This window comes from Macrobrachium nipponense, chromosome 6 (genome assembly GCF_015104395.2).
Source record: "Macrobrachium nipponense isolate FS-2020 chromosome 6, ASM1510439v2, whole genome shotgun sequence".
In the NCBI taxonomy this organism is placed as follows: domain Eukaryota; kingdom Metazoa; phylum Arthropoda; class Malacostraca; order Decapoda; family Palaemonidae; genus Macrobrachium; species Macrobrachium nipponense.
Genome location: NC_061108.1, coordinates 114,944,632 through 114,959,898, shown reverse-complemented (window position 1 = coordinate 114,959,898; position 15,267 = coordinate 114,944,632). Strand labels below are relative to the sequence as shown.

The 15,267-nt window shown below is 39.2% G+C and overlaps 1 protein-coding gene across 12 annotated transcripts in view; it reads right to left on the bottom strand.

Moving 5' to 3' along the window:
* Positions 1–3,252: 3,252 nt before the first annotated feature.
* LOC135216011 (5-phosphohydroxy-L-lysine phospho-lyase-like) overlaps positions 3,253–15,267 on the bottom strand; it is a 117,283-nt gene continuing 105,268 nt past the window's right edge. For all 12 annotated transcript variants that reach the window (XM_064250933.1, XM_064250936.1, XM_064250934.1 and 9 more), the window contains 3 exons: positions 6,852–6,951; positions 6,451–6,633; positions 3,253–5,286 (listed from right to left, as the gene is read on the bottom strand). In XM_064250933.1, coding sequence (XP_064107003.1) covers positions 5,148–5,286; positions 6,451–6,633; positions 6,852–6,951 — 422 coding nt within the window. In that variant the 3' untranslated portion in view covers positions 3,253–5,147. The remainder of the gene's footprint in view (positions 5,287–6,450; positions 6,634–6,851; positions 6,952–15,267) is intronic.

Sequence of the window (15,267 nt, the reverse complement as noted above, 5' to 3'; positions counted from 1 at the left end):
TCAACCCGAGGTACCCGGCTGGTCACTATGAGAGCGGCCGCTGGCCTGGCGAGAGTCACCTGCGCGACTCTCGACAGTCTTCTGCTCCGTGCCTCGGTCATGACGGTGAGCGAGCTCAGGCATCTTGACTTTGGCTGCACGGTCGCCCGAAGGAGACCGTACACTCGGAACTTCTCGCGGACGAGAAGCCGAGCCGGTACCTGGCTTAGCAGCAGTGCTACCAAGACCAGGCGAGGATGTACCAGCAGTAGCCAGCACACCCTTGGTCCCCGTCTTCTTCTTCTCAGAAGAGGAGACGGGCCCTGTTCCCGAGGGAACAGGAGGACCAGCAGAAGCACCCCCCGTCACACCGGAGTGAGACGGGCCCTTCGAAGGTCCCGCAGGAGCCTTCTTAGGGGGGGAGGAGGCAGCCTTCTTCTTCTTCGGCTTGGAAGCCTTAGAAGTCGAAGGGGGAGAGGCGGCAACAGACGACGAAGAAGACGATGAAGACGACGACGACACCTTCCTCTTCTTCTTCCTCTTCTTCGTCAGCTCCCTCAGGACGGATGTCAGGTCTTCCATCCACGGAAAAGTCGGGCCAATTGCCGAAGCAACACGCCCTGACTGATCCTGTCCGGAAAGACCTGAGTCCGGGGCAGCACCTCCATGACGAGACGCGACGTGGGCAGGGGCAGGCACGGCAGGAGCGGCAGGAACATCAACAGCAGGACCAGCACCATCAGGACCAGCACCAGCAGGACCAGCACCAGCAGCAACATCAACATGAGCGTCACGCACCGCGCGCCTCGTAGGAGCGGCGCGAGCGGCTGGGCCAGCAACACTAGCTGCAGGTACGGCAGCATAGTCCGGCGTCACAGGCATCTCCAATTCAGCCAAATTCATCATCGGGACGGGCGGCAGGTCCAGGGGAGAACTTTTCGGACAGCGAAAGTCGGGGGTCGGCAGCACATAGAATCCAGGTGGAGGCGGCACGCCCCTCTTAGGTACGGCAGCAATCGGCTTTTGGATTGATGCAGTGGGGGTCACAGATGCAATGTGTTGCGTGTAAACCACATGAGGAGGGGCGGCGTACGCTGGGGTAGACACTGTATTCGTAGTCGTTGTGACTACACCATGAGTTACTACTGCCGACCCCGCCAGTCGTTGAATTAAGCCCTGGATACTGGGAGCGCCCTGCAGTCCCAACGACGCCCACACCTGTCCAAGGTCGTCACTCACAGAAGGCACACCTGAGGGAGGAACAGTCGGGTCAGTTAGAGGGGCACCCTCACGCCTGGGGGAGGACGAACCCCACCCAGACCGGACGGAAGACCCCGAATACAATTGGACATCCGGGTATCGGGCGCCCTCCTCCACACTCGACGGATCGAGTGAGGAGAAGGACTCCGAAACCCCCCCCGCAGGGGAAGGCACAAACCGTGGGGGCTGAGCTGGAGGCAGGAAGGATGACGAGGTATCCGTCACCAAAGGAGTCGCTGGAGAGCTTTCCGACGACTCCTTGGTCGATCTACGCCTCTTCCTACCCTCGTACAGCACCCACTGCGCCTCGGACCAATTCATACAAACATTACATGGTTCGGTTCGGGAACATTCGCGCCCCCGACACCGATAACATAATTCATGTGGATCTATATCAGGATAAGAGCGGAATCCGCCGCATTTACGCCCCTCCAGCCCGGGACACACTCTACGGGCAGCTGGTGGGCGCGGCGAAAGCTCTTCAAGATCCATAATTCAATCACTTCACAAATCAATGAAAATGAAAAAAAAGAGTACTTACAATTTCATTCACAACCACAAACAAACCAGTCAGAAGAAATTGTAAACACATCCAAAGCACACGACGAAATAGCGGGCAGAGCGATGACGAGCACGTCCTGTCACACCACGGCCGAAAGCAAAAGTGATTCTTCACCGCGCGCGCACGATCGGACAAGCAGTTAACTACCGTTCTCCCCTTGTTCGAAGCTTACGACCGTCCCAGCTGCCGCTAGTTACCTTCCTATTGTTAAAGGACCGAGGGTTTGTATTACGTATCGGAACAAATAATTTTTTCAAAAAATCACAGTGCGCTTAGTTTTGAAAATTAAGAGTTCATTTTTGGCTCCTTTTTTTGTCATTGCCTGAAGTTTAGTATGCAATCATCAGAAATGAAAAATAATATCATTATCATATGTAAATAATGCGATATATGGTAGCAAAAAAAAAAAAAAATTCATACATAATTGTATTAAAATCACGCTGTGCAAAAAACGGTAAAAACTAACGAGTTTCTTTTTTTTAGTTGTATTGTACACTACATTGCAATCATTTTGATATATAATACATTGTAAAACAATAAAAGCAACACCGGAAAAATATTATCACAAAATGATGTACGAATTCGTAACGTGCGGACGTAAAAAAATATTTTTTTCAAAAATTCACCGTAAATCTCAATATTGTTCTAGACTTCCAATTTGTTTCAAAATGAATATAAATGATTGAATATTACGATACTGTAAGAGTTTTAGCTTACAATTGCGTTTTTCGACCATTTCGGTAGAGTCAAAGTTGACCGAAGGTTGAAATTTTGGCACTTATCGTTATTTATATGGAAATATTTCAAAACTGATAAAAGTTACAATTATGACTATTTTTTTGTTGTATTCTAAATGAAATTGCGCACATTTTCATATATATAATACTTCATGTAACGGATAATTTAAAACGGTGCAAAAATTATGTCAGTGACGAAATAATTTTTGAGATGTGTCACTGATACATTTTAGTGCGATAAGAAAGAAATTCGCGCTTGCGTAACGATTGTAAACAAAACAACGCCTTGATCCGTGAACTCCCAGCATCCCCCAAGGCGCGTGATTCAAAAGTTTTAGGCTGGTAGGCCTATAAGTATTTTTCCGCGAATTTTTAACAAAACTTTTTTGAGCCGACGTATGGTACGTCCATTCGGAAATCGGGGGAGATTTTAACTCGACGTTTAATACGTCCATTCGGCGTTTAAGGGTTAACATTATAAATTTGTTGTGTCCAATATAGGTTAATGCAAATTTTGAATAAACCCGTGATGAAGCACCATCATCAGAGGTAGGCTTGACTCTCTTTCTAAAGCTTTGATTGAAATAGCCCCACCCCTTTTTCCTTAGGATTATCAAATAAGTCCCCCTTCATTTTTGTAAGGAAACCCTAAAACCTTAGGTAAACACCCCCCTCCCTCCACCTTTTCAGTAGATCCCCAAGGTAAGCAAACACTTTTTAGTCTTCTTTTTTTTTTATTGAAATATCGCATCTTACTCTTAGCACAAAGTTGTGATAGGAAACCAAAAATAAACATATGCAGATATTCAGATTCCATTCAATATTAGTCTAAAATATATATAAATCAAAGAAATTAAAAGAGTGGTTCAAGCAATATTTCTTCAGTGAAACTCCATAAAATAGAAAAACTGTAAAAATAAGTTATTTTGCTTTCTCAAATGTATTGGCACAGTTGATGTAGTAATATTCTATAAACGGTAGGCATGGCATTGTAGCCTCTCGGCTAACAGGTAGAACAACGAAGTTCATGACAGCCCTGGGAAGTTGTTTGGATCCAGGTAGAATATAGAGTGCATTTCCATTAGGGAACTTTGTGATAGCTTGTGAGGCAATGTAGGTAGGCTTTATTTCTGATGTATTAACATTTCACTTGTAAGGGAAGCCAAATTCCAGTGCATATAGAACCAATAGGTGTATATAAAGTAAGTTTGCAAAATGTTTTTTGTGCACCACCACATTAGACCAACATGAGTTCTTGTTTGTACACAAAGTGTTTTGAGTTTAATTTTTATTATTTCTGTTTATATTAATGGAACTTATATTTTTTTATAGTAATGTCACTTACGTTGGTTCATTAGTGCCATACCAATGAGATTAATTGCCATAATTCATGTGGTATTTAAATTTACTTTCTTGGCATAGTAGAGGTTTATGATTAATCCATTTCAAGCAAAAAGTATCTGGAAATATACAATATTTTTTAAAAAGTATTTCAATGCATTTTTAAAAAAGGATTAGGTCTCACTTCAAAATATTGTTGAATCTACCATATGCTTCAAAAATAATAAGATTCTATTCAGTCTTTAGGCGATAGATATCACCAAAACAATTACAATACTAATTAAAACTGCCAATATGCTGTACACTTTGAAGAACCAACTTTAATAAAATATTCAAAATCAACTTTAATAAAATATTTAAAACTTCCTTCTAGCTGAGATTTTTGGTAGTACTGGTGGATGCCTTTTTCACATTATTTGTGTAATGCCTAATGGGAGACATAGTTATGGGTTTACTTGAAGTTAGCACAGCAACATATCTTAATTAAAAATGCTTAAATAGCTAGTAGTTGGTTTTTTCTTACTGTTCTCGTATGAGTTATTATTTTTTATGTTCATGACATCCATTTATCCTGCTCCTGAAGGTAATTTCTGGGCATCTTATAAATAACTTCATACCTTAGGTAATGGTCATTAAGCAAAAGATCAGCTTGTTTAGTAAAGTTAACAAGCAGAAAGGAAGTGGTCACCATGCTTCATAATCAAACAAGGTGTAACCAACCCTAGTTGATGGTATGGGGCAAATTTGTCTTTAGAATAAGTATTTTAAAATTTATTAGTGGAAGATGTTAAAGCCATGCCACTTGATCTTTGAGAAATAAAATTAGTCTGAGTAATGTATTTAATAAGAAGTTCAACAAATGAACAAAATTCATGAATGTTATTTTAAATTGTAAAACTTATTTTCTATCACCTTAGTTTTTCTTTACTATTCAAAAGTGAAATAAGAATGATAAAAAAGTGAATATCTGGTTGATTGGTAGGTCTTAATTCACCCAATTAGAGTGAGTTTAATGGAAACAGATGAACAAAGACATGATAGCTATGATTTTTTAATGAAATGAATCTTATTGTACACAATATGAAATGTCCAATGACAGGAATGAAAAAATATTTTTACCAAATGAGCACTAAACAAATATTGCTGCACCCAGTTTTTTTCTGATTGTTTACAAGTATAAATCTCTATGATATGAATGAAATGGAAAATGATTAGAAAATGAAAAGACAAGTTTAATAATTTGCAAACACATATTTACACTGACATTTTCAATCAAGATCCTGGTAACAATGTTGAGCATATTGTAGGTCCATGTTATCCTGCACTGATGATAAGTTATCATCCTCCTCCTCCTCTTGTGGTTGAAAAATTCCTAATCGAACATCTCTTGTTTCTGACTCCACAGATCTGAAAAAAAAAAAAATAAATAAAATAAAAATAAATTTTTTTTTTACGATGAAATTTATTTTAAGCCACAAAAAATTGCTCATACTGTGTACAAAGTTATGACTGCGAGTTTTCAAGGGTCACAAGCCATATGTCTTCTGCCTTAGCTGCTGATAATTGTCGCCTAGTTCCTGATTCTTGTGCGGCAATGCACTCATCAAGGGCCATAGATCTATGGCTCAGGCGTCTTCTTGAGAAGTTAGTAATTTCATCGTCTTTGCTCTGCTCATTCTGTTCAAGGAATGAGCATTAAAGCACAGCCATTACGAAGGATAACGGCTATTGTTAAAAAGTTGGCAAGACTGTTCCTCTCTCAAGGCAAGAAGCCCTCAGTCTCACTGGTGCGGCTGTGACTGCTCTCCAAATAACCCAAGATTGGAACAATTCCTCTTCAGACAAGAAGCACTCGGCCTCGCTCACATGGCTGTGACTGCTCTCCATGTAACCCACAGTGTCACATGGCCATGAATTTTCTCCCCGAAACGAGAGTCCTTTACGATTGTGGAGTCAACCCTAGCCCTCCATTTTTGGAAAGCCATACCTTCCTCAACTGCAGCAAATTTTGTTTGTCTTGACTCATCCTCCTCCGCAGAAGAAGAGTGTGGAATGGGTTTGGTAAAAGCTTAGCCCTGCCAAGCTTTTTCCCCATCTCCAAGGAAAGTTCTGAAAGGAATTTGTCATGGCTTGATGATGGATTTTTTATCTTCCTCCTTTTCCCATAATATAATGCTCCTTCTGAGGGAAGGGCAAGCAGCATATTCAGGACTAGGAATCAAGGCTTGAGTGTGGATTTACCAGTCAACAGGGGACACAAATAGACTCCGGGGTCAACCATAGCCCTTTCAGTGGTGTTTATTCTGCTAAGAGTTCCCTGCTATTAACCTCATCAACTTCAAGGCAACTTTGTAATATTAAAAAGTAGTAGAGGTTCCTTTTAATGAGAAGTAATCATCCAAGATGAGGGCTCATGACTTTTCTTTAATGAGGACTTCTTGGTCAATGCAGCACCATAGCAGGTAGTATATCACAAATAAAATGTTCACATTAACTGCAAATTCTTTTCTGAAAAAAGTACATCATATGAAAACATTTCCTGATGTCAGAAAACTATATTTTACAACTTACATTGTTGGAAGACCTGTAACAAGATCCTTCACTATGTTTGTAGTTGGCAATTCTGCTAAAACCTTGTCTAACTTCTGAGTGAGAGCCAAGGCATTTTCTGCTGAAAAACACATGGGTGGAATAAGCATAAGGATGTTTCGATGGAATCCTTCATTGGCCAACAAAACGTTTTCTTCTTTCATTCTGAAAAAAAAGTAAATAACTAACTCCTTAAAACTGGTACTTTAATTATACAACATATTTTATGATATAATACTTTATAAAACATATTTGATATTTGTAATGCATTATACTACATATTTTATGAAATAATACTGTATCAACATGGAAATTAGCTAATCCAGATTAAATATTAAAAGGCAGAAAAGTAGGTAGTATAACTGCAGGTTCAAATTGCCCACCTATGAACAATTTGTTCAGCTATATCTCGTGAGGGTTTTTTGCTGCGTTTGCTCCATACAATTTCAATCCCAAATACTAAACCTTTTCCTCGAACATCTCCTGTAAATAGAGAAGTATCTTTTCAATGAATGACAAGGTAAGAGGCTACTGTATTCAACAAATGGAAATACAAATCTACGCTTTCATATCATAAGTCAAAAGTCCTTGCTGTGGACCATTAGTATGGTTTAAATAAGGCAAGATATATAGGTGATCTTTCCTGTCAATGTTTGGTCATCTGTATGGGATTCTGGAGAATTATATGGTGTCGCCCATTATACTACCAAGGCATTTGTATCTGGCATAAGGCTCTGGTTGGCAATTTATTTTTAAGGTTCTGGTTGCCAATTTCCTGCTTCTGGTAACCCCTTCGGATTACATGTACACTTGTAATTTTTATTTAGTTACTATGTAACTGATATTTTCATTTAATGTTGCAAACTAACCTATTTTTTGAGTAGGTGATCCCTTCAGTGGCACAAATTGCACCCTATTTTTTGGAAGGATTAACTCTTCAGGAGCTGGAAACTGGCAGATGCCACCCTGGAAAGTGCTGGCAAATTTTTTTTATAGCACTCCAAAGTAACTGCAATTTCTTGTAAAAAGATTTATAGGTATGGTTGCTATATTAGCTATAACTTGAGAGTTATGATATCTTCACACTTTTCATACCATTGGAAGGAAGAAACTTTCAGCTATCATGTAAACTGTAATTCATCACCAGTTTATAACTTTGACCTTATTATGACCAAGAAATAATTTTTTTTTTTTTTAATTATCATAAGTAAAATGAAAGTATCTTTTTATTAAATGAAGGTTTTAAAATTGTGTTGGTATCTGTATTTCATACAATTTTAGACTAAAAATAAATCTAGAGTATTTAAATTCATAAAGTTTTAGCCCTTTGTTAATAATATTACAGGTTGTAAGCTCTATTGACATGGATCCAAATTTTGACCTGCAAACAACGTCCAAGAATAGGAAAACCCTTATATTTGACATTAACTTTTGCATATTCTGTTCCAAGAACTTTTCTGTGAAATCCCTGCTTGTCATCCTGATCTATCAAAACTTGGTAAGTTGTTTGCAGCTTGTAAGGAAACAAATTTTACAAAATTCTGCAAGCGGAGTTCCAATTTTGTACCATAAGAGCTGTAGGTCATCATACTACAGCCCATATCATATCAAAAGACATGTCTGGTGTTGTTTATAAAAAAATTGAATGTTTTGGGTGATGGTTCTTCAGCTTTACCACTTACCAGGTTTTGTACTTACACTTTTGATTGGAAAAATAAGTGCTTTGTGTGTGTGTGGTGAATGTTATAAACCTAAACACAGGTCAATCTGGTCTATGGTGGAGGTAACTATAACTAACCAACCTGATTCTTTCAACATGTATACAAAAATGTTGCTTGCAGCAGAAAGGCAACAAAATCAGGTAATGCTCAACAGACTTCATGGTGTTGCTAATGGTGACCTAGTTGCAGTGGAAGCATGGTATCATAGACAAAAGGGTTGCTACACAAACTACATTAGTGATGAACATATAACCCTAAAGCAACACGGCTCTGACAATAGTAATACTAAAGGAACACTGTTCTGATGATAGTAATACTAAAGGCCAGTCCACACAAGGAAACATTGTTTCCAAACTGTTTGCAAACAATGTTTCCTGTCCAGACCTTAGCTGTCGTCAGGATGCTTGTTGGTGCAGTAGCCTCTTTAATCTACTTGGCTATTTTAATGCGCTCAATGGGGGGATAAGAGAAAGAAAAAGCCTACTGTTGATGGCGGGGAGAATCAATAAGGCTTCCTTTCTTTTCCCCTTTTTTTTATTGGTCTCCAATAAATACCATTTACAGGGAGGAATAGGGATTCAATGATGCATGCATTTTTTTCTTCCTTCTAAATAATACATCTGATTGGGAGGTAATTTATTCACATCGGCCTATTCACTCCATCTTCCTTCTCTGTGCTCCCTGAAACATCCCAGGTTGCATCAACCTCCCTTTACCACCTTCTATCGCATGAAAGCAGTAATGGATAAAGGTTATTTCAAAAATTTCCCTCACCAAAAAACAAAGCCTACATAAGTTTACAAAAGATTTTCTGCTCTTGAATAACTTTTTCTGTCATTTCCCACATTATTTGCATAAATTCATGTTACACCCTGTATAATAAACATACACATACATATATAAATTATATATATAAACATACAATGTACATGTGTCCATATACATATGTGCATGTACACACACGCACATATGTATATAGTATAAACATATACATACATTATAAATGTGTATATATACATATACACACAGAAACACTGTTTTCCATTCTGGATGGGAAACAAATATATGGTAAAAATTGTCTGCCCATACCAGGACATTACCAGGAGACTACTTGATGAAATCAAACCTACAATTCTGCAAGAAAAACAAGTTTTTACTTTGAAAACACTGTCATGATTTTCAGCACTTACACTGGAAGATGGGCTTGAGAATATTCAAGCATTTAAATCATCTAATTTAAAGAGGCACTTCATACAGGAATGTTCAGAAATTGTATTTACTATACCACAGTCTGGACTGTGAGATCTTGTTTGTGATGCTACAATATCACTTGCAGATTCCCTAAAAAGGATTGGTATTCTTGCAATGAGCCTTTAGATCAGTGGTTCCCAAACTATCTTACCTGACGCCCCCTTTTTGCTTCCAGTAGACCCGCACGCCCCCACTCCCTCTTTTGTTCATGTGAAATGATTCTTACATTTATTTCTTAGCATTGTTCAGGAAAACAGATTTCTGTTTGTATTAAATTTTAATAATGAAAGCCACTCAAACAAATAATAGTACATTCCAGAGACATTTTTCAAAGTATAACTAAAAACTAAACATTTGGTTCAAAGGGAGCGAAAAAACAGTTTGAACATTAGCAGGTTGGCAAAATTGACTTGCAATTTGTTCTTTGAATGATTTTATTATTCTAATTAAACAAATATTTTTTAGCAGGTGACTTCACGCCCCCCCTTGTATCCTCCTCACGCGCCCCTACGGGGGCAAGCCCCCTAGTTTGGGAACCACTGCTTTAGATGAACAATTGATGAAGTGAAAGCTGGATTTCATGAAGGCTTGTTCATGGCAAGTTCAACAATGTCTGGCTTGACTATTCACCACAGACAATAGAAAACAAAGCACTTTACGGTAATGGTGGAATAACTGGTTTGACATTGAAAGGAGATTCACTTAATCGCTGATTCCTCGCACACCGTGTAACTGCAGCCTCCTCCACTAATTTCACTAAAATGCAGGAAAAGAATACACAAGGCCCACAGAGAGCAGCATGAAACAGAACACATGTCTATATCTGAAGTAAAGAGATGTCGAAAAAATTAACTCAATGTTTGGATTTCCCAGAGAAAACTATAAACTTTGCTACTGAATATGCAGCACCACACACAAATCAAGGATAGCTTGCTTGGAGCATTAGGAAAAGAATCCACCATGTTATCTATATTCATCCATGAAAACCGAAAGGCTTGTATCCTCTGAAGATGGAAAGGCACAAAAGTTTCTAAGATCCACTGGCAAGATCAAATGCAAAAACGATATCTGATGTGAATAGATCAGTGAAAGTCCATAACAAGAACATATCCCTCAATGGAGAAGTCATGTATGTACCTTAGATTACTGGCAATGAATACACTGAAGAAAGTACCAATCCATAGGGTTCTTTCTTTTCCTGATGATGGCTCACCCTTCATCCATCAAATCACAGTTTATGTATAAACATGAGTCACTTTTACCTGAGGTCAAAACTTTATCTGTAACTGGATCAGATACCATTATACTGGATGGTCATGCCATCATCCAAAGACTTCCATAGAGATATGTATTTCACTCTCAACGTGGTTCGGAAGTCACATAAAGCTGTTGGTCCCGTTGCTGTATAACCACTGGTTCCATGCTATGCAAAAACACCATACAAACAAAGACTTCCAGGACCAACTGTCTCAGAAACAGTTATATTCAACAATATGGCAACTAATTTTCTTCATGTTATGTATGTCTACTGCCAATGGTTACCAATTGAAGTGGGCAATCTTCTGTAGATGGCGCCTCAGACATCACATTTCTTGTAAGACATCTGTAGCCCAGATTGTGGATTTTCTTCTCTACTTAAGGACTCCTAAGAACCTTTCATCTTCCACGATTAAAGGTTATTGGGCAATGCTTTCCTCTGTTTTTAAACATTGCAATTTGGATCTTTCAACTAATAAAGATATTCATGACCACCTGAAGTCTTTTGATACATCCAAACAGAAGTCAGCAGTTGTTCTTGGAACTTTGATGCAGTTCTTAGTGGCTTGCGGGCCCTCCCTTCGAGCCCCTCAAGTTTGCTTCCCTCAAGAACCTCTTTCGTAAAACACTGTTCTTAGTAGCCTTGGCCATGGCTAAACACGTGAGTGAGCTACATGCTACAGACAGAAGAGTCAGATTCTCCCAAGGCGATGCAGTCTGCTTGTTCACCTTGGGCTTCCTAGACAAGAACGAGGATCCTAGTAAGCCATGACCTCATTCTTTGCACATAAGGAACTTAATGGATATCCTCGGCCCGGACAAAGAAGAAAGAGTCCTCTGCCCAGTCAGAGCATTGAGGTACTACTTGGATAGAATGGAGAAGATCAGGGACCTTTAAGTAACTTACGGTGTTCTGTCAAGAATCCCTCACGTCTGCTGTCCATCTCATTTTTCATTAGACCTGATATTTGAAGCTCATCCCCAGATATAGAACTTTTTCATTGCTTATAGTCGGAGCTGTTGCCACCTCTCTCTCCTTCAAGCATAATTTGTCACTTTCTGTGATCCTTCTGTCAACATATTGGAGATGCAAGTCAATGTTTGTGTCACATTATTTAAAAGAAATAGGAAGTGTTTGAAAATTGCAGTACTCTTGGTCTGTTGGTGGTGGCTGGCATAGTGATGGGTGAGGAAGCTAAGGATAGAGACATCTCTCTTCTATCTCTTTTCCTTGTAATAAGGATGTCGAGTTTTTTGGGGAGCCTGGGGATTACTTGGTACCTGGAGGACCCACCAGTTTGTTGGTAGGTTAGTAGTTTTTTATATTATCATTTGTTGGTTAGTGACAGGTAGTTCTCTGGTCATGTTGTTTTTTGGTACTGCGCCCAGGCAAGTCGTATATTCTTTGTATAACATCTTGTCAAAAGTCAGGCAGCTCCCCCGTTGCAAAACTTCCACTGATGTAAAGGCATACTGCCACAGCACTACAGGACGAGATGAGCACCGCCAGAGGCAGCTCTCCCACTGAGGCTCTCTTATCAGGTAAGCAGCAACAAACCATATGAGTGTTAGCCTTTCTTCTAGTTCAGCTACATCACTCCTTACTGCATTAATTAGTATAGTCCATTCATCCCACCCCCTTGCAATGTGGGATTCAACTTTAATTACTTGGTAATTTAATTTTATAAAAATTATATTTTTATAATAAAACGAAGTTTTATAATTCACTTACTAAAGTAACTACTAAATCAGAGCCTGCCCTCCTCCCCTGTTTTTCATGGACTTAATGGCAATAAGAATGACGCCTTTGGCTTCAGTCACTTGCTACTTTCCGCTGCAATGGGCAGGGCCTGTCACTCCTGCATTGGAAGTCACTAGTTTGCAAATTTTTTAATTTAGGATACCATGCAGGCATAATCATTAGCCAAGTACGTACAGTGGAACCTTGACATACGAAAGTCCCAACTTACGAAAAATTCAAGTTACGAAAGCAAATATGTAGATTTTTTTGCCTCTGCATACAAAAATAATTCAGGTTACAAAAGGGTGTTACTGTAAAGTCCCAAGATTCGCCCAGACCACCAAGAACAATTTTAAAACTCGCGCGCCGCCGAGTAGACTCGCCATCATCCTCCCGCTCTCCCATTGGTTCCTGATGCTAGTCACCGCCGTAAGATCCTGCTCTCCTATTGGTCAGCATCTACTCCATCATGCTCTACGTAAAGATGTGTCATTCGGCCACTTTATAGCAGCATCGTTATTGTACGCACGCGGAATTCGTTCGTTCACATATACGATTTAGTTTGTTAACGTAAATTCGTGTTAGTGATTTCGCTTTGTACTTTATAGTGTTGTGTACATAGCTCAATTACGTATAGTCATGGGTCCCAAGAAAGTTGCTGAAGTTCATGGAAAGAAGAGGATGCTTTCTATGGAGACAAAAATGGAGATCATTAAAAAGTATGAAGGTGGCATGCGGTTGAGTGTGATCGCTAAGGAATACGGCCGAAATCCGTCGACGATGGGCACCATTCTTAAGCAGAAGGAAGCCGTCAAAGCAGCTACACCTTCTAAGGGCGTGACTATTTTGTCCAACAAGAGGAGCCACGTGCATGATGAGATGAAGAGGCTGCTTCTTCTATGGATTGAGGAGGCTGCTTCTACTATGGATTGAGGACAAAGAAATCGCTGGCGATATGATAACCAAGACGGCAATCTGCCAGAAGGCCAGCGCTATTTTCGCTGAACTGATTGCCCCGGCCGACGACAATGGAGGAGAAGGGACATCGACGGCAATCCCAGACTTCAAGGCTTCTCGGGGGGTGGTTTGATAAATTCCGTAAACGGACTGGCATCCATTCGGTGGTGAAGAAATTTAAATTTTTTTAAAAAACCGTAAAGTATAAAAAAAGTAAAAAAAAATGTAAAAGTCAAAAAAAGAAGAAAAAATTTAATTTTAAGTTTTTTTTGTAAAGTTAAGTGTTAATGTTTTCTCCCATTTGTTAATGTGTTTCGTAAAGTTTAGTGTTAATGTTTTCTGCCATTTTTTTTTATGTTTCGTAAAGTTAAGCATTCATGTTTTCTGCCATTTGACCTCCTCCTCTGTTGCCACTTTCGGAGATCGCCTCACTCAAAAGGTAAGGTTCCACATTTTACTACATATGTATGTACATGTACATACAGTATTTCTTGTACCCTGTACACTAATAAACTTTGTTTACGGGTAATCACAGTTAGGTTAGGTATTTAATGGTCCAAATTGTTGTATTTCATTGTTTATTGGTCAATTTAGCTTTATTATAAAATTTACTGAGGTGTTTTTGCAGAGCTTGGAACAAATTAGGCAATTTACATGTAAAATGTGGTTCAAGATACGAAAAAATCAGGTTACGAAGGCCGCTTCGGAACGGATTAATTTCGTATCCTGAGGTACTACTTTTGAGATGAAGCTGCTGAGAAGGATACTTGGCATTAAATGGAATGATTATGTTAGAAATGAAGACATCAGGGTGAGATTGAGGCAAAGGCCAGTCAGTAACAGGTTGAAGAGGGGAAGGCTGAAATGGTTTGGACATTTTGAGAGGATGGATGGGAATAGAGACCCCAGGAGAGCACTGAGAGCAGTACAAATAGGAAGAAGACCGCTGGGCAGACCAAGAACAAGGTGGATAGACATAATTGTCAGGGATCTTGAGGATGAAATCCAAAACTTAGAGGAAGCAAGGGAAATGGCTCGGGATAGAGACAGATGGAGAGGAACTGTATCAGCCTTATGCCACTGGCCAGTGGCGGGAAGATAAAGTAAGTAAGAGGTACTACTGTAATTACTTGGTAAGTATATTATAAAACTTCACTTTATTATAAATAAATATATCATTTTTGGGTGGTGAACAGATTCACTCATGGTGAGTAATAATATTATGCCCTATCAATTTGGGGTAATTAGGTGGGAAAGAGGTACCATTACTTCTATAGCCTATAAATTCACTAATGGGAACTTTTAGACTGGTTAAAATCAAGTTGTCAGCTCATAAGAGAGTTAGAAGAGATCTTGACTTCAAGGGGGGATGTACTGCCTCTGTCTCACAAGACGTCTTTTTATGATTGTTCATAAATATAACAAGGGGTTGCTGTTGGTTTTAGTTCTTATCTTTTATGATGGGATGTCAGTTATAAATGTAATTTTGCAAAATATTAGAAAAATATGTATAAATCCAAAAAAGTTACTGCATCTTTGTTCTCAGTAAATTTACATAAATATTTTCCAGTGTTCCCACCATATTTGCAGGGGACAGGTACCAGACACCCCAGCATATACCTAGAACCTGCAAATAATTGAAACCCCTATAAAAATACTTAAAACTGCCTATTTTGTTAGTTTTTTTAATAGTTTCATCACAAAAAGTGCATTTTATGATGATTTGATAAAAAACCAGGAATCTGTGGTTATTTCTCATAGAAAAATACAGCAAATAGGCAAATTTTCCATGAATAATGGGATTATTTGTTCCAGAGAAATCCACGAATATGTGAGTACAACAAATTTGCTCAGATTTTGTTACTGACTTTT